The 18,480-nt window shown below is 54.6% G+C and overlaps 2 protein-coding genes across 4 annotated transcripts in view; one reads left to right on the top strand and one right to left on the bottom strand.

The window, feature by feature from the left end:
• The window catches only part of Lrsam1 (leucine rich repeat and sterile alpha motif containing 1), a 55,907-nt gene extending 52,808 nt beyond the window's left edge, over positions 1 to 3,099 (top strand). For all 3 annotated transcript variants that reach the window (XM_045161158.1, XM_045161164.1, XM_045161150.1), the window contains 3 exons: positions 2 to 83; positions 661 to 806; positions 2,453 to 3,099. In XM_045161158.1, coding sequence (XP_045017093.1) covers positions 2 to 83; positions 661 to 806; positions 2,453 to 2,578 — 354 coding nt within the window. In that variant the 3' untranslated portion in view covers positions 2,579 to 3,099. The remainder of the gene's footprint in view (position 1; positions 84 to 660; positions 807 to 2,452) is intronic.
• Positions 3,100 to 4,991: 1,892 nt separating this feature from the next.
• Niban2 (niban apoptosis regulator 2) overlaps positions 4,992 to 18,480 on the bottom strand; it is a 61,693-nt gene continuing 48,204 nt past the window's right edge. Inside the window, exons 5-14 of the mRNA XM_004671640.2 lie at positions 17,801 to 17,968; positions 12,477 to 12,592; positions 11,923 to 12,027; positions 11,670 to 11,832; positions 10,377 to 10,564; positions 8,435 to 8,590; positions 7,759 to 7,875; positions 7,456 to 7,563; positions 7,239 to 7,350; positions 4,992 to 6,858 (exon numbers count right to left, since the gene is read on the bottom strand). Coding sequence (XP_004671697.2) covers positions 6,263 to 6,858; positions 7,239 to 7,350; positions 7,456 to 7,563; positions 7,759 to 7,875; positions 8,435 to 8,590; positions 10,377 to 10,564; positions 11,670 to 11,832; positions 11,923 to 12,027; positions 12,477 to 12,592; positions 17,801 to 17,968 — 1,829 coding nt within the window. The 3' untranslated portion in view covers positions 4,992 to 6,262. The remainder of the gene's footprint in view (positions 6,859 to 7,238; positions 7,351 to 7,455; positions 7,564 to 7,758; positions 7,876 to 8,434; positions 8,591 to 10,376; positions 10,565 to 11,669; positions 11,833 to 11,922; positions 12,028 to 12,476; positions 12,593 to 17,800; positions 17,969 to 18,480) is intronic.

Below are 18,480 nucleotides of genomic sequence, written 5' to 3'. Positions count from 1 at the left end.
GGTGGGCGTCTCTGAAGCCGGCCTTCAGCATGAGATCCTACGGAGAGCTCGTGACCTGCTGGATGTAGCCAGGGTCCAACCAGGTACAGACTGTGGGGCTCTTGCCACAGCCTCTCCCGAGCAGAGGCCAGCTGTATGTGGGGGCTGAGGTCGATACCTAGGGGCTGCTGGCTCCAGGACACAGCATCGGGTACAGTAGGGGCTCTGCTGGGGCGGGAAGGGGGAGAGAAAGGGTTTCCCCCTTCTGCTGTCATCTCGACTCCCACTAACCCTGGTGAAGCTCAGCCCTCGCCAAGGGCCTGTCCTGCGTCTCCCCCACCAGATGGCCACGTGGCCCTGGGCAAGTGATGTCCCCCCTGGGAGCCTCACACCTCTCATTTCTGAGAGTGCCCAGCCTGCCGCAGAGTGGCTCTGAAGGATCCCCTGAACATTCTGGAATAGATGCCCCTATTAACAAGCTATGGCCATGCTGCCAGCCTCGTGCACTGGCAAGGTGCCAGTGTCATGAGATCACCAGGCAGAGACTTCACTGTCATTTCACAGATAGGGATCAGAGCCCCTCCCCCCATCACTCAGGGACCTGAAGGCCAGGGGAGCCCCTAAGAATTAGCATCATCTGGGGTGAGCCCTTGGATCACTCTGTCCCTCTGGTTCTCTTAGAGCTGAAACCACCCAAGGAGGAGGCTCTCGGGGCCCCGGTACTGCCCACGGCTCCCCAGGAGCCTCCCGAGGCAGTGAGGCCGTCGGCTCCCCCGGCAGAACTGGAGACACCAGCCTCGGAGTGTGTTGTGTGCCTGGAACGGGAGGTAAGTAGAGCAAACAGGGCCAGAGCGGAGTGTGGAGCCGGACCCGGACCACCCTCCCCACCCACCGCCGCCTCGGCCCCTCCAGACACTCGGATCGCTTCTAAATGCCTTCTCTGGTTACATAAGTATACTGGGTTCATTAGACTGTGGGGAAACACAGCGAAGCCCAAAACAGGAAACCAAGATGACCCAAGTCCCATGACCCAGATATAAGCCATGCTAACATCATTTTCTGGACCTTTTGTTCTTCACAAGACAGATTTTTTTTTCCCCTCAATTTATTAACTCTATTAGGGAAATTTTCCCATGTCATAAAATACCAAAAACACGGTTTTCTCTGCCAAAGCTTTTTTAACTTGCTACAAAATTAGCACTTGTTGCAAAACAAAAGCAAACAAATAAAAAACAACATAGCAGTGTTTAAAGTACAGATCCTCCCTCTCCTCCACCCTGGGACCCCCCCGAGAAAAGCAGCTGTGAAGTGGCCGTATGGCACATGCCCAAGACCCCAGCATTCAAGAGGTGGTGTCAGGAGGACCCTGTGAGTCCCAAGCCAGCCTGAGCTATATATAGTAAGACCCTGTCTCAAGGAAAAAAGAAAACAAACACAGAGAGAAGTAGTTGGGGTGGCAGCTGGATGGCTCCTGGCCCTTCGGTGACCCGGGGCTGCGATGCTGGAGTTTGGAAGGAACAGCCAAGCCCCTGCCCTCCAGCCCTGCAGGTGTCTCCCACTTGCTTACTATGCCAGGTGGCTTTGAATGGTTTGGAGCACATCCTTAATGTTTTTCTCAGAACACCTGCCTACCAAGAGGAAGGTTGGAATCATGTTAGACCAGGTGTTCAGGGCTAGGTGGGTGTGTACACACCACCACCACCACCAAAAATATATATTGTAAACAGGGCTAGGAGTCAGGCATGGTGGCACTCGTATGTCATCCCAGCCCTAGGGAGGGGCAAGCAGAAGGACCAGGCATTCAAGGTCATCCTTGGCTAGGAGTCTGAGGCCAGCCAGGATGCCCGAGAGCCTGTCTCAACACAACAACAGCAGCAGCAAAGATGCCTCCGTAGATGGCGCCCTTGCTGCACAGACATGAGTACCCGTGTTTGCATCCCCAGAAGCCATGGGGTAAACGCCAGTCACTGTGGCGGGCATCTGGAACCCCAGCACACCTACAGGGAGAGGGAGGTGGAGACAGGGGAAATCTTTGAGAAGCTTGTGCGACAGCTTGTCTGGCGAATAAATGGGGTGAACAGCAAGAGAGATGGAAGGTGAAGAACAGCCCCCGAAAGTTTTCCCGTGGTCACACACACCGTGACCTACGTGGGTCTGCCCTCACACAAAGGATGAACACACACACCAAGTCCGTATTTACTGTGAGCACAGCCTCAGTGGTAGAGCACTTGTGTAGCATGGGTGAAGCACTGGTTGCCCCGCAGCACTAGAGGAAAGGGTTGAGGATTGTGGAGATACGTATGTGTGTGTGTGTTTATATATGCATGTTCACACACGCTATCTGCAAAGCATAGAAAAACAAGCACAAAGCTACAAACAAAAGGTTTTCACACCCCATGGCATATGGGATGGGACTTGGTCGTGTCCTCAGGGAGTGCCAGGCCATCAGCCACTGCTGCTGCTGTCTCCACAGGCCCAGATGGTCTTCCTCACCTGCGGCCACGTCTGCTGCTGCCAGCAATGCTGCCAGCCACTGCGCACATGCCCACTCTGCCGCCAGGAGATCGCCCAGCGCCTTCGGATCTACCACAGCAGCTGAATGCAACTGCCTTCGGCACCACCTCCACCGCAAGCCCGAGGTTCCCACTCACCCCTGCTACACCGAGGCTAGGATGAGGCCATCCTGGGCCTTTTCCCACTACCTGCCACCCTCTGCCTTGAGCTTCAAGCAGGCAGGCAGGGCATGCCCAGTCTGTGGCATAGCTGGTTTGAGTTCTGGATGGGAGAGGGAGCAACTCCTCCAGCGCTGAGTAAGGCCTTTGTGGTGTAGGCACAGGAGACCTCGCCATCACTGGGGCCAAGGAATCTGACCTAGCCAAGCCATGGCTCCACCCCCAGCTGTTGGCTCCTCCTGGACGTGGCCTCATCCATGGAGTGCGCCCAGCCGTCCTGGCATGAGATGAGGGACCTCCCCGCCAGGGCGTGGGCTATGCCAGACTGTGCCCCCAGCCCCACTCTGCTGCTCTCTGCCTACCCGTCCTCCACATCAGCACCCTCAGCCCACGTAGGCAGCACCACCCAAAGCAGGAGCATTAATCAATAAACCGATCTGGGAGCTCCCTCCTGAGTCGCCCCTGCATCCTGGGGGAGCCCTGGGAGGGACAGAAGGGGCTGTGCCCAAGGAGAGCACAGCTCTTCTGGGGAAAAGGGCCAGAGCTGTAGCACCTGGGCCAAAGAGGGGAAGGTAGAGGTGTACCCCAAAGGAAACGACCCCAAAGCAACCCTCTCCTTGCAGGCCACACCTTTCTTTATTCATGGGTGCGTGCTCTGTGGGCCAAGTTGTGTCCCTGCAGTCATTATCCTGAAAGGGGCTAGAGCCTGGAGCTGACCACCCCGATGTGACTGGCAGTGCCAAGTGTGGAGCAAGGAAGCATTCTGACTCCCCCGCCAGTCCTCTCCCAGAATTCTAGGAGGCAGGCACACTCGTGACCTGTCTTCTAGCAGACTGACTGGAGCCCAGAGCAGCATTGACTTTGGACCAGAGATGCCTGCTCAGGGCACCCAAGCTCTGCCTCTGGCATGCTCAGTGCTCCTAGCCCTTCTGCAGACAGGCCTTCACGTCCAGTATGAGATAGGGTAGAGCCCTGACTTACACTAACAGTCACCAGGAGGTGCTAGGTGCAATCACTGGACTCTGGGGACAGGTCCTCAGAGCACAGCCCCTCTATGACCATCTTCTGTCCTGCAGTGCTGAGCAGGACTGGCTGAATGGCCTTCATGGTGGAGACCCGTTGTGCAGGGCAGGAGTTACTGTTCTTCCCATCTTCTCCCTGGAGACTTCTGATGGCTCCCTCCCCTACATCATTCTCCTGGGCTCAGCTTAGCCAAGTAGGGAAGACTGAAGCCTAGGCAGGCCAGGCCACTTGGTGGAGGAGCAGTTTTGTGGATCTCCCTGGGGCCCAGGGAGCAAGGATTTTTGTCACTCTTCCTAGCCAACGAGCCTACTCAAGGTTAGAAACCTGCCAAGCTTAAGTGCCAAACACTGAATGCATGGCCCCACATCCATCTTATACCTCAGCCCTGCCAAGTGAGGGAGGATCAGGCCCAAGACCTAGGCCACCATGAGCAACCTGCCAAGGGCGGCTCATGTACCTTAAGGTGACTGGCTGCCCCAGCACCCAAAAGAGATGATTTTACTTGTGGACAGGGCAGTCGACCCCCCACGAGCTGCAATGGCGGGGTGTCTGTGCAACAAAGAGTCACCCAAGACAACCCATGCTGCTGGGTCCCCAATGGACAGACATGGCCCACATCAAGTGCTTAGCTCTGGGAAAAGTTTGCATGGCTGTTGGCACCCAGCATGGGCCTGGAGCCTACTCCTCGGGTGGGCCAGAACCCTGAGCAGCCATTATTAGGGTGGCCACCTGTTGGCTCTGTAACCTTGGACAAGGCTCTCTGAGCCTCAGTTTCTCCTTCTGTAAAATATGGTAATGTGTGCCAGGTGTGGTGGCACATGCCTTTAATCCCAGCATTTGGGAGGCAGAGGTAGGAGGAGCGCCATGACTTCGAGGCCACCCTGAAACTACATAGTTAATTCCAGGTCAGCCTGGGCCAGAATGAGACCAAAAAACCAATATATGTACATATGGGGCTGGAGAGATGGCTTAGCGGTTAAGGCATATGCCTGCGAAGCCTAACGACCCTGGTTTGATTCTCCAGGTCCCACATACGCCAGATGCACATGGTGGCGCATGCATCTGAAGTTTATTTGCAGTAGCTAGAGGCCCTGGCATGCCCATTCTCACTCACTCTGTCTCTAATGAATGAATAAGTAAATAAATTAAATCTTAAAAAAAAAAATATATATATATATATATATGGTAATGAAAGAACTCAGACCATGGGCAAGTAATAACTCAGTCACATAATGAGCCCAGAAAGTTGGGGCGAATGACAGTCTCTAGACGCAGGCCCAGGTCTCCCCCATCCCAGCACCACACAAGGGAGCAAACTTTAAATAAAGCATTTATTGATTAGCAGAAGCTTAAACAGTTTGCATAGTATTCATTCTCAATACCATATCTGGAAGGATGATCAAAACCCCCAAGGCACTAGAGAGTCGTAAGAGATTAGTGAGGATTGAGTGGGCTGGAGGACCAGCGTGACCTGTGGATCAAAGGCTCCTGCCTGCAGAGCAGGTCCAGGGAGCAGGGTGCCTGGCCAGGTGGGAACCTCACTCTGTGTGTCTTCAAAAGAGAGTTTCTGCCTTGCCTACCCGCCCCTCCCCGCCAGCAACATGGAGGGAATCTGTAGGCCCAAGGTGGGGCAGCCTTGGCTTGACCTCTTGCCCAGGAGGAAGGGATAAAGGCCAAACCTAAAGTGACACACATCGATTTTGAAGAGGGGCCCGAAGCTCTCAGGTTAGGTGACTTAAGATTCAGATGCCAGGCATGGCCTGACCCTCCTCCCCCCATGGTGTCTCAGAGAGCCATGGCCCTCGCTGACCCTCAGGAGCCCCTCCAGCTCCCTGGTAGGCAGTGAGTACCTTGAAAGTGCAGGAAAGGTCAGCGCTCCCCCAGGGCAGCTGCCAGCCCAGAACCCCATGTCCTGTTTCAGCTTCCAGCCACTCTCACTTTGCCATCCTGGCCCTGGACACTCCCCACCTCCCAGCTTCTCCCCAGCGGTCAGCTCCTTCCTCCTCTCAGGACACTTCCTTCCACAGACCAGCACATTCCGGGCCTTTCTCATTCCACCCCCAAGGCCTCTATCCCTTCCCCATCCCTCTCCTGCAGCTTCAGCTAGGAAAGCGAGGCGTGTTCACCGAGAATGCAGCCTTGGGGCCGGTGGAGATGGGCCAGGACAGAGACGGCCTTAGTGTTTGTCATCTTCCTCCCCGTTCAGGTGCCAAGGAGCCCCTGCCAGGCTTCGAGGCACAGCACCAACGCTTGATGCTTCCATCTCCCTCCCTCTGAGGACAGTAAGATCCACCATGAGGGAAACAGAGGTAACAGTAGGAGGGCAGGATGGAAGGGCTCCTTGGGCCCCTGAATAAGGAAGAAAACCTCAAGACCAGACCCTGCATCCAAGACCAGCCCACAGAAGAGAAAACGGGGAGCAATAACAGATACTGAACCCCATAAAGTGACTCAGGTGGGCCCGATCCCTGGAGGTTCCATACCCACCTCCCCCAAGGTACAGGCTGAAGTGCCCTTCCCCAGAGCCAGGCCCACAGTGCCTTGGAGGAGAGGCCGGTACTGTCCCACAGAAGCCCCTGGCAACCAGCCTAGAACTCCGTCTGCACCCCGGCGCTGTCCTCGGTGGTGGTGTGAATGGGGGGTCGGTCGCTGGGGCTGGACACCTGCTCCCCGGTCTCCTGGTCACTAGGCTTTGGGGGCTCAAGGTCCACAGCCTTTCCAGGTGGGAGATGCTGGAGGGGCGAGGCTGGTGGTGAAGAAGCCTTGGGGTCTGCCATGGTCTGGGGGCTCTCCTGGGCAGGGACCCCATTGAGCAGAGGACTGGCTGGTGGGGGGCTCTCAGCCCGCAGATCTTGGGCCAGGAGGCCTCGGAGCTCAGTGACACTGTCTGGGGACGCAGGGGATGGCGGCTCGGGGCCAGCCTCGAAGGGCAGCCCCGCTTCCTCATCCTGGACCACGGACATCACCTGCTTGGCACGCCGGCGCTTCTCTGAGAGGGTGGCTGCCTCAGGGGTGCAGGGGCCGGGGCTGCCACCACTGTCCCCATCACCCCTGTCGCCGTACTGTTCACCCCAGTCAATGGGCGAGCCCTCAGCGAGCAGGTGCAGGTTGGGGTCGCTGTTGTGGAGAACCATGCTGTCCCGGTAGAGGTTGTGTTTGCGCTGCACGGCGGCCTCCTTCACAGCTGCAGACCAGAGCGAAGGGGCAGCGCATTCAGTGCGGACACTGCCACGCTGGGCCCAGCATGATGATCCATGCAGACCCTGCCTCATCCCCGCCCCCATCGTGGTCTGTGACTGGGTCACGACTCACTCCAGGCCGCACTGCTGCAGAACTGGGACTCTAGCCCAGAGCCCAAGCGGCAGCCGCCCTAGCCTTCGTATGACCCTCCCAGCAAAGCCAAGGACCGGAGAAGAAACTTAAACACACAGCAAAGCAATGCCACCCTCCCGGAGCCACACGGCTGCCAGGAGGCTGGACCTAGTCTTGGCAGGAGCCTCCAGGGCCTCTCTATGCACCCGTGATCGCCCCCCACATCCCCCAGGGTGCCCGTTCCCCACTCACCCTGCAGGATGTCCTTCATGACGGTCTGCAGCACCACCTCCTCATAGGTGTTCTCCACCAGGATGAACCTGGCGAAGTCTTCAAAGATCAGCTCCTGGAAGCGTGGCAGCTCCTGCCAGGAGAGCAAGGAGGGCGGGTCAGGATGCCTGGGGAAGACAGCACTGCCCCACCGACCTGGTCCCCAAGAGGCTGAATGGGGCTGCAGGCGGAGACTCACCGACTTACAGGTGGGGGCCAGCTTCTTGAGCAGGAAGGGGATGGTGATCTGCAGCAGCGCCTCCCGGAAGAACCTCTTCCTCACGGAGCTGCTGTCATAGTCGTACTTCTGCGGGGGAAGGGGCGGGGGGGGAGGGCTCTGGGTCAGGGGGCTCCCCTGGCTGGTGAGGGGGTGGGGGTCCACAATCTGACCCAAAGCCCAAAGTGCTCCTGTGCAGCCAATGCCAGGTGCCCCTTGGCATGAGGGCAATCTTGGGGTCAGTGGCTGGGGCTCAGCTCAGGGCCACGGGGGCCGGACGCTCACCTTCAGCACCCGCTCCAGGATCCGCTGGATGGACTTGCACAGCTCCTCCCTGGTGGGCCCCTTCCCCAGTTCCTGGTGCAGGAGGGTCTCGAAGGTGTACACGGCATTGTCCATTTGCTGCAGGGCGCACAGCAGGGCACATAAGGACCCCCGCGACCACAGCCTTGCCCTCCCTGCGTGCTGCTGAGGGCGTCCTCAGCCAGCCTCCCACCCCAGACCTGCCAGGGAGGAATAAGGGGCAGTCTGGGTACTCACTGAGTGTCTACTGTGTGCCTGGCACAGTGCTGGGCACAGCTGCCATGCCTGACTTGTGAGTACAGGCAGTGTGTGAGCTTCCTGAAGGAAGGAGTCTCTAAGCTAAGACCTGACGGGCCAGCAGAGCACGCCAAGTGAGCAGAGGCGGGAGAGCAACCAGTGAGCAGGTGAGGCATCAAAAAGAAGGAGCCGGGCGTGGTGGCGCATGCTTTTAATCCCAGCACCCGGGAGGCAGAGGCGGGAGGATCGCCGTGAGTTTGAGACCACCCTGTGACTATACAGTGAGTTCCAGGTCAGCCTGGGCCGGAGTGAGACCCTACCTCAGAAAACCAAACAAAAAGGAAGAAGCGCCTCCCTCACCCACTGGTGGTGGCAGTGAGCAGGCTACGTGGCCCGCTGAGGACAGCAGCGTCCCGCCTACCTCCCGCATGTGGATCTGGGCTCGCTGCTTGAACACGGACGTGCTGGACACATCAAAGCGCTGCTGCAGCCCATCGAGACGCAGTGGCTCCATTTTCTCATAGCAGCTCTGCATCTTCAGAGGGTGGTACGCCAACTGGGACAGCTTCTCCATGTACTGCGGAGGGGCGGGGACATACGGGGCTCGAGCTGCAGCCACATGGGTGGTTACACCGTCCTACCAACCTTCAGCTTGCCTAGACCTGTTACCAGTTACCAGGGATGGTCTCCTGGGGACAGTGCCCACTAAAGGCAAGCCGGGGAGGGCCCCGGACAGGAGGGAGGAGGAGTTGGTTGAACAAAGAGGGAGTATAGTCTAGAGGCTGTGCAGGGGAGCCAGCCTGGTGATGGAAGACTGGGGGCAAGTTGTACACCTCTCTGAGCCTCAGTGTCTCTTGCCCCAAAGTTGGAGAGTGGCTTTTTTAAGGTCCTTTTGGATTCTCAAGGCCTTATGATTTGAACTCCAGGACAAAATACACTCTGGCTACACCTATTATCTACCCACAAGGAGCTAACTATCTTTCTTGTTTTGTTTTTTTTTTTAATATTTTATTTCTTTATTTGAGGGGTGGGAGAAGAGGGAGAAAGAATGGGCATGCCAAGGCCTCCAGCCACTGCAAGCCAACTCCAGATGCATGAGCCCCTGTTTATCTGGCTTACATGGGTCCTAAGGCTTCACAGGCAAACACTTTAACCACTAAGCCATTTCTCCAGCCCTCCTTTTGTTTTTTGTTTTTGTTTTTATGGTTTTTTGAGGTAGGGTCTCATTGGAGTTCACTGTGTAGTCTCAGATTGGCCTCAAATTCACAGCAATACTCCTACCTCTGCCTCTCAAGTGCTGGGGTTAAAGGCATGTGCCAACATGCCTGGCTCCTGTTCTTGTTTGTAAATATTGGTTTTGTTTGTTTATTTGAGGTAGGTTCTCACTATAGCCCAGATTGGCCTTAAACTCAGAGCGATCATCTTACCTCAACCTCCCAAATATTGGGATTATAGTCGTGAGTCATGGTGCCCCGCAATACAGTTTTTTATTTTTTCATTTGTGTGTGTGTGTGTGTGTGTATGTGTGTGTAAAAGAGTGTGCCAGGGTCTCCTGCAGCTACAGATGAACACCAGATGCTGGTGCCACTTTCTGCATTTGGATCACATGAGTGGCTTAGGAATTGAATCTGGATTGGCAGGCTTTGCAAGCAAGTACCTTTCATAGCTCAGCTACCTCCCCAGCCTGCTAAATTCTTTTTTTTTCTTTTTAATATTTATTTATTTACATGAGAGAGCAACAGAGTGAGAATAGTATATGTATATGTGTGTGTGTGTATATATATATATATATATATGTATATATGTATAGAGAGAGGGGGGAGGGGAGCATGGGCACACCAGGGTCTCTTGCCACTGACAACAAACTCTAGACGCATGTGCCACTTTGTGTATCTGGTTTTATGTGGGTACTAGAGAAGAGAACCTACACCAATGGCTTTGCACACAAGTGCCTTTAACCCCTGAGCAATCTCTCCAGCCCTCATTAAATTCTTTAGTACTTTAGCTCTTCTTGCTTTGTAAGAGCTCGTGGCAGGAGATAAATGTTCCCTTTTTACTTTAAGTAAAGCCGGTAAACATGGTGGCATACACCTTTCATGCCAGCACTTGGGAGGCAGAGGTAGGAGGATTGCAGTGAGTTTGAGGCCACCCTGAGACTACAGAGTGAATTCAGGTCAGCTTGGGCTAGAGTGAGACCCTACCTTGGAACCTCCCCCCCCAAAAAAATAACATCCTGAAGTTGGTAACAGCTCTGTCCTGAGGGTTCTTCTCCCTATAGGTACTGCCTGAGAGAACAGCCCACCCTGATTCAGAGTCACAGGATGTTCATGGGGTAGGTAATCAGCTCCAAACCCAGGCCTCACCTCGCCTAGCTTGTCAATGCCACCCTCGTTAATCACGTTCAGGTTCATGTCGGTGACCTCCTTGAAGAAGACATCCCGCACCTCAGTGAAGCCCTGGCTGGTGGGCACCATCAAAGCTTCCAGGATGGACGGGATGTAGGGCTGGACGTGGTTCCGCACACACACCTCTGCCTTGGGGAGGATGAAGGCTGAGCGGGGAAGAAGCCATGTCAGCAGGAGTGCTTGCTGGGGGCGGCACTGGGACACCACTGCCATCACAGCTGTCCCAGCCATCCCAGCCCTGCTTTGTTATAGCTGATGGTAACATCAACGAGCCCACTGTCCCCAGAGGGGGAGTCCATAAGGACAACAAGTGGGGCTGGAGAGATGGATTGGTGGTTAAGGCGCTCGCCTGCAAAGCCAAAGGACCCAGGTAAGCCAGATGCACAAGGTGGCACATGCATCTGGAGTGTGTTTGCAGTGGCTGGAGGCCCTGGTGCACCTCTATCTGCTTCTTCCTCAAACAAGGTAGAAGATGAGGACTGACACCCTGTGACCTCCAAAAGTACACTGTAAGGCGCACCCATATGCGCACACATTTACCCTCAAAAAAAAATGGTAAAAAGGCTGGGGTTGCACAGCTCAATAATAGGGTGCTTATCTAGCATGCATAATAAGGCCTTGGGTTCAATCCCTGATACCACCAAAAAAAAATACACACCTGGGTTTATAGAAATAAAATCTACAGAACAACTCACAGTTGTCAGAAGAATAACAGCTGTGATTTGATCCTGATTTTCCAACACAAGAATGAGAAAGACATGGGTCATGCCACAGAGAGGACGTTCACCAGGCCCCTGGAAGACCGTGTACAAGCATCTGTGGGCCCAACACACAGAGGCCTGGCACTGGCTTGTGGTTTCAATGTACAAGGCCCCCAATAGCCTCGTGTGTTTGTGATTAAGCCACAGATTGATCCCCAGCTGGTGGTGGGGAGTTTGTGGAGCCTTTGGAAGTCAGCGCCTTGCTTCACAAACAAGGCGTGCTGCTTTGGGCAAACCCTGGGTATTGGAGAAAACTCCCCTTGCTGCACTCAGCCCATTCTCTCTACTTCCTCCCTGCTGATGTGAAGACATGATGTCTGAATTAGGTATGAAAAAGTAAACAAATAAAATAAACAAGAAAAAAAAAAAGATATGATGTCTGTCTGTTCCCACCAGGATGAAAGTTCCCCTTGAAACTATAAGCCAAAGTCAAACTCTTTCCCAGCTAAGCTACTTCTGGTCAGTTGCTTTTTCTTTCCCACCTGCCTACCTCGGATCTTGCTGGCCAGGTGCTCCTTGGAGGTGACAATCTGGTCCATGTCAGTGCGGATAACGGCCTCCATGGCCGGCCGCGTCAGCTGCAGCTTGGACAGCGCCTCCTCGAAGCGCGCCTTGGTCTGCTCGAACACCAGGCGGTACACAGCATCTGAGATCTGCAGGCACAGCAGAGACGTCAGCACCAGGACTGAGACACTGTGACAGCAACTTCGCCCCCCACCCCCAGGGGTCCCCAGCCCACGCACCTGGATCCACTGTCGCTGCCGCTCCTGTGGCTTTCCCTTCAGCCGTGGGCCCAGCTCCACCTTCAGGGCGGGCCCCAGCTCCTCCATCACCAGGTTGCTCAGGATCTAGGGCGCACAGCGGAGAGTCAAGGCAGGGCTCCTCCCTGCATCCCAGCAAGCCCTGCCGCATCAGCCTCCTCCTCCGGACCTTTTCTCTCTCACACCACCGCTGCACTGGTTCCCAAGCATCACACTGCAGGAATCAGACTTGGCCACCTGGGTGCCCTGCAGAATCCTCAAGAGCCAGGGCCTCTCTGCCTGTCTCCTGCCCCTCTGCTGCACATGCAAGTATGTGCTTGTGGAATATCAGTTCCTCCCTGTGAGATGAGCTCCTAAGGCCTGGAGCTGGCCGCCACCTTGCTCAGAGCTGCCTTCCCAACAGCCGGTGACTTAAGTGGACAGAGTAACAAAAGTCCCTCACTGGACCAAATCTGAGCTTGTCATCTTCCCAATCCCAGCCTCATGCACTGGGCCTCGAGGTGATCTCCCTCCCCAAGCAGCCCTTCTGGCCTCACCTGCACCTCATTTCCACAGAGCATCTCCCAGGTGCCGTAGAGCTCCTTAGACTGGCGGTACATGCGGATGGCATCCGTGAATGCAGGGCCCTCCACCTTGGAGTCCTCGGGGATCCCTGCTCCCAGAGAGAGGGAAGGGAGAGAGGAGGTCAGCGAAAAGTCCAGGCACCCTCTACCGAGACCAGCTGACTGACCAGAGCGCGCACCCACGGCAGGCAGGCAAGGAGTCATTATGCCATCCTTGCAGGCGCGACAGTAGTAATAGTCCCCACCAATACCAAACAGAAATCTTTTTTTGTTTGTTTGTTTTGTTTTGTTTTGCTTTGTTTTTCGAGGATGGGTCTCACTCTAGCCCAGGCTGACCTGGAATTCACTATGGAGTCACAGGCTGGCCTGGAACTCACAGTGATCCTCCGACCTCTGCCTCCCCAGTGCTGGGATTAAAGGCATGTGCCACCACGCCCGGCTTCAGACAGAAATCTTTGTTCCTACACATCATCTACATCCCCCCAAGACCCCAGAACTGGCACGTTTATTAGCCCTAAATTACAGTAAAGTACAGAAAAACAGACCACGACCAGCTCCAAGGTCACGTCCCTGGCACAAGAGCAGGACAAGAGTCAGAACTAGGAGGAGCCACTCCCTCCCCGTGATGCCGCCCAACATGGCTCTGGGACACCAGAGACATTGTACCCCCAAACCTCCCCTCCCACCAATCCCATCAGGGCTCTGCAAACCTCTCCACTGTGTGCCAAACAGTAAACATTTCCAGCTGTGCAGGCCAGACAACTTCTGTCCCAATAGTCAATATCAGCAGCCGAATGCAAAAACAGCCGCAGCACCATACAGCAAAAGTAGGCCAGGGGCTGAACTTGGCCTGTGGGCTGTTTCCTAGACCTAGATCGCTGAACCCCCAAAAGGCCTGTTTCTTCTGAACAGTGGGGACAATGACCCTGGCCTAGTGTCATGTATCTACTGGGGGGGGGGTGGCTCCATGAGCTGCAGGGTGAGGACAGACTGTGAGCCCCGGCAAGTTCAAGGGGATGGAATCAGGGACTCTCAAGGATGTTTTCTTTGTGTGGTTTTGGTTTTCTGAGGTGCTGGGATTAAACCCAAGGCTCTGGGCATGCTAGGCAAGCACCCTTACACTGAGCCAAATCTTCAGTCCCTGAATGACACTCTCCATCAGAAAACCAGTTCTTGGGGCTGGAGAGATGGGTCAGTGGTTAAAGATGGTTGCTTCCAAAACCTGCCAGCCTGAGTTCAGTTTCTCAGTAACCACATAAAGCCAGATACACAACATGGTACATGCATCTGGAGTTTGTTTGCTGTGACAGAGGCCCTAGAGCGCCCATACTCTCTCCTTTCTTTCTCTCTCTCTCTCTCTCTCTCTCTCAAATAAATACAAATATTCAAAAGAAAGAAATATGGCTAGAGAGATGGCTTAGTGGTTAAGGCGCTTGTCTACGAAGCCTAAGGAACCAGGTTTGATTCTCCAGGTCCCACATAAGCCAGATGTACATGTTGGCTCATGCGTCTGGAGTTCGTTTGCAGTGGCTAGAGACCCTGATGCACCCATCCTCACTCTCTCTCTCTCTCTCTCTCTCTCCCTCCCTCTCTTTCTCTAATGAATAAATATATAAATAAGTAAATATCTTAAAAAATAAAAGAAGAAAGAAAGAAGCCAGGTGTGGTGGCGCATGCCTTTAACCCCAGCACTTGGGAGGCAGAGGTAGGAGGATCGCTGTGAGTTTGAGGCCACCCTGAGACTACATAGTGAATTCCAGGTCAGCCTGAGCTAGAGTGAGACCCTACCTCGAAAAACAAAAAGAAGAAGAAGAGAAAGGAGACTAGAGTAGAATTTACCATAGGTAACAGCTAGGAAGAATCCCATTTCTGTGCTGTTATTGCTACTGGTATTGTAAGATGAGTCAGTGAACAAGGCGTGGACCCTGGACTCGTGCTAAGGCAGGCAGCAGGAAGTTACCAAATCTGGCTAGGGGAAAACATGGTTAACGCCACCACCACGCTTGGCTATGTGCCTCTGACCACAGCGCTTACAGAGCCCAGAAGAGGAAACGGCAGCCTGAGCGTCAGAAACCCCAGCGCCCACTGCAGTGACTACGGGCTGAGTCACCAGAGAAAACCCCCTCTCTGGTGTGGGCGCCCCTCCCCTCCCCTCCCCTCCCCTCCCCTCCCCTCCCGCAGCCTGTCAGGGCCATCCTGCATTTCAGGGAACCCAGGTCGGGCAGGCAGGCTGGAAGCAGAGGAGGGGTGCTTCTGCAGGGGAAACCCAAGCCAGGGCTATCCACCTGTGCCAGGGAGGAATCCCCAGCCAGGCTCTCTTTTCCCTTCCTCTCTCTCTCCCTCTTGCTCTTTCTCTATCTATCTATCTATCTATCTATCTATCTATCTATCTATCTATATCTCATAAGATTTTTCTTACTCTGTAGTCCTGTAGTCTCAGGGTGGCTTCAAACTCATGGCAATCCTCCTACCTTTGCCTCCCGAATGCTTGGAGTAAAGGATTGCACCACAATACCTGGCTCTCGTAAATAAATAGCTAAATATTTTGAAGTATTTTATTTATTTATTTATTTATATTATTTGTGTGTGTGACGGGGTGAGGGAGGGAGATTTATGGGTGCACCAGGGCCTCTTGAGCTGAAAATGAACTCTGTACACCACTTTGTGCACCTGGCTTTACGTAGATAGTACTCTAAATTAAGCTGGGGCCAACAGGCTTTGCAAGCAAGCACTTTAAAAGCTGAGGCATCTGTCCAGCCCCGCGGCACTTAGTTACAGCCGTCCTGGGCTGAGACTTCACATACATCATCCCATTTAGTCCTCACAGCCCAGGATAAGAAAGCTGGTCTTAGCCTCAGTGAGGAAACTGAGGTGCTAGCTGGGCATGGTGAGGGACATCTATAACCCCAGCACTTGAGAGTTAGGCAGAAGCTAGCCTGGGCTACACAGTGAGACCACTCGCCCCCTGCCATCTTAAAGAAATGAGAGATCAGAGAAGCAAAGTTACTGGTTGAGGACACACAGCTAAAGAACAGGCGAATCACACTTGAGCCCAAGATCCCCAACCCTAGCCAGACCTGCAGACTCTGAGCAGAGAAGCAACGGTCCTCCCGCCCAGCAGTAGGCAGAGGAGGGCTACAGTCAGACAGGAAAGGCCTTGGCCCCTGCACCCCAAACACACATGGAAAGCTCAGCCAGTGCCCCAGCTGCCTCTTGCTGCCCCCCACAGCTCCAGGAATGCAGGAAGTGAGGGGGGCCCTGGCCTGCCTCCTTCCCCCACCTACCCCCCACTTCCTGGCAGGGCCAGGAGTGAGCAATTCCCGCTCCACACATTCCAGGCCCAGCCTGGACAAGGGGCGGGCAGGCAGAAGAGGGCTTTCTCACAGTCCTGGGGTGGAGGGAAGGGCCACGTTGAAACCTTGTCAGCGTTGAAACCTTGTCAGCTCTCGCTTGTGCTGAAGGAGCTGGCCTCTCAAGACACCTTTCTGTCACAGCTCTGCAGGGTCTCCCCTCCTGCCTGCAAAACCCAAGACCTCCCATTTGGGCACTCACTGTGTGCCAGGCTGGAGGCCAAGGGTTTAATCCAAACCAGCGTACTGCTTATTGCCCTGGTAACCTGGGAAACTGAATAGTGACTCCTCACCTGGTCTAGGTCCCCTACCCTGCCACACTGGGAAGCCAACAGAAGCTATGGTCACCTGTAGAGGGCACATGGGCCAGCAATGAGTGACGGTGGAGGGTGCCCCCGGCCAGACAGCCAGAGCCACAGCCCCAGGGACCTGGGAACAGGAGGCCTTTTGTGGGTGGCAGGGCAGGGCCCAGCCCAGGTGGCAGGGTTGGCCTGGCTGAAGACCCAGTTTCTCCAGCCTGGCAGATTCCAGAAGTGGTGGAGGTGGTTCTGGAGAGGTGGGGTGAGATGAGCTCCACCCAGGTGTCCACACCTCCCTCTCCACTGGGTGGGGCTATGCCCAGGGGCAGGGGTGAGGGCTGGCATGGGCCTCCCTCTGAGGCCAGATCATCAGGAAAAAAAGCTCCAGGCCCAAAACACGGCTGCTCTTCCTCAAAGGAGAGACCCACCATTGTCCCATCCTTCCTTGGGGAGGCAATCTTAAACCTGTATAATTCCTCAGAAGCCTACAAGGCCCTTCCAGACCTTACCAGGCCCACTTCAAGTCACCACCCTCCCACAACTGCAGGGCCTGGGCAGTTGCTACCCTTCACTGCGCCCATGGGCCGCACTTCATCCTGGCCACACCTCCGCCAGGAGCTTTCCTCCCCAGTCCCCAGGACTGTGCATCACCTCCACTATGAAGCCTCTCCCAGTGTCCCCTCCCTAGCCAAGGGCAGCACCCCCCAACACACGCACAGGATCTCTGAGTGGCTCCCAGTCAGCACCCAGCTCCCGGCTGACATCATCCTGGTAGCTCATCTGTTTTACATCTGTCTCTCTATCAGCTGTATGAGGACAGGCAGCATGCCTGGCTCCCTTGTTGCAACTTCAGAGGAGACACTAAAAATCTGTGCTGAATAAACGAGCAAGGGCTGGGGAGATTGCACAGTGGTTAAAGGCGCCTTGTTTGCAAAGCCTGGTTTCGATTCCACAGAGCCCATGTAAAGCCAGATATGCAAAGTGGTGTTATGTGTCTGGAGTTCATTTACAGCAGCAAGAGGCCCTAGTGTGCCCAATCTCTCTCTCTCTCTCTCTCTCTCTCACTTAAATAAATTAATTAATGAACTGAAGAACTAGAGCCCAAGTTTACAGATGAGGGAGGAAGTGATCATCGTAGATCACTGTATGTGTTAGTTAAAGAAGGAAATGATGCTGGGCCTGGTGGTGCACACCTTTAGTCCAAGTAATTGGGAGGCAGAGGTAGAGGGATCGCTGTGAATTTGAAGTCACCCTGAGACTACACAGTGAATTCCAGGTCAGCCTGGGCTAGGGTGAGACCCTACCACAAAAAAACAAACAAACCAAAAAACTGGCTGGAGGGATAGCTTAGCAGTTAAGATGCTTGCCTGCAAAGCCAAAGGATCCAGGTTTGATTCCCCAGGACCCACATTAGCCAAGATGCACAAGGGGATGCATATATCTGGAGTTCGTTTGCAGTGGCTGGAGGCCCTGGCGCGCCCATTCTCTCTCTCCCTCCCTCCCTCTCTCTCTCTCTCCCTCCCTCTCTTTCTCTGTGAAATAAATGGAAATTAGAACCGCTCATACAGCAGGGTTGTCATAGAGTACTCAGCCACTGGGTGTCGCTGTCCAACACACGAGTAAGCATCGTCCCCGCCTGGCGGCTCACCGTTGTTGCAGTGTCGGACACAGTCCTGCAGCACAGCCTGCCACTTGTCCTGCTCGGCTTCCGTCATCATGCAGAAGTAGTAGTGACGGGCATAAGGATGCCAGAGGATGAGCGGGAACTGCGTGGGGCACTTGAGGATGGGGGCGGAGCCTGATTTTGACGTGGTCCCTGTGGAAACACATCTCTGAGCAGCTGCCTTCTGCAGTTTCCCTGTAAAAGGGCTCAGGGGGAAGCAGGGAGTGGGCACCACAGCTGAAAGGTAGACTCAGGCCCAGGGAAGGGTGGTGGCATGTCCTGGGGTGGCCAACAGAGCCATGGGGTTCTGTCCTCCACAGCATAGTTAAGAGGTCCAGCCTCTGTGTAGATCCCCACCTTACAGCTGAAAGTAGGTCACATCCATTTCCCTCTTGGATACAGCTCTAAACTCCATGCATAATGACATGAGTCAAAGCCTTCAAGTTCAAAGGCCAAGCATTACCTTCTTGGGTTTCCTTTCAAATTTCAACTATCGTTGCCAAAGTGGAGGTTTAAATGCCCAGGAGGGGAGGTAGTCATGTGAGAGAAACAAAATAAATGGAAGGGAATTTTTCCCTTTGTATTGGACCCTCATGGATATTCGAGATTCAGCAAGATAACAGGTCCTGGGCTCTGATCCACCACTGTGGTCAATAATATGGCAA

The sequence above is a fragment of the Jaculus jaculus genome, chromosome 1 (genome assembly GCF_020740685.1).
Source record: "Jaculus jaculus isolate mJacJac1 chromosome 1, mJacJac1.mat.Y.cur, whole genome shotgun sequence".
Taxonomy (NCBI): domain Eukaryota; kingdom Metazoa; phylum Chordata; class Mammalia; order Rodentia; family Dipodidae; genus Jaculus; species Jaculus jaculus.
The sequence above is the reverse complement of the archived record's forward strand: the minus strand, read 5'-3'. Positions and strand labels throughout refer to the sequence as shown.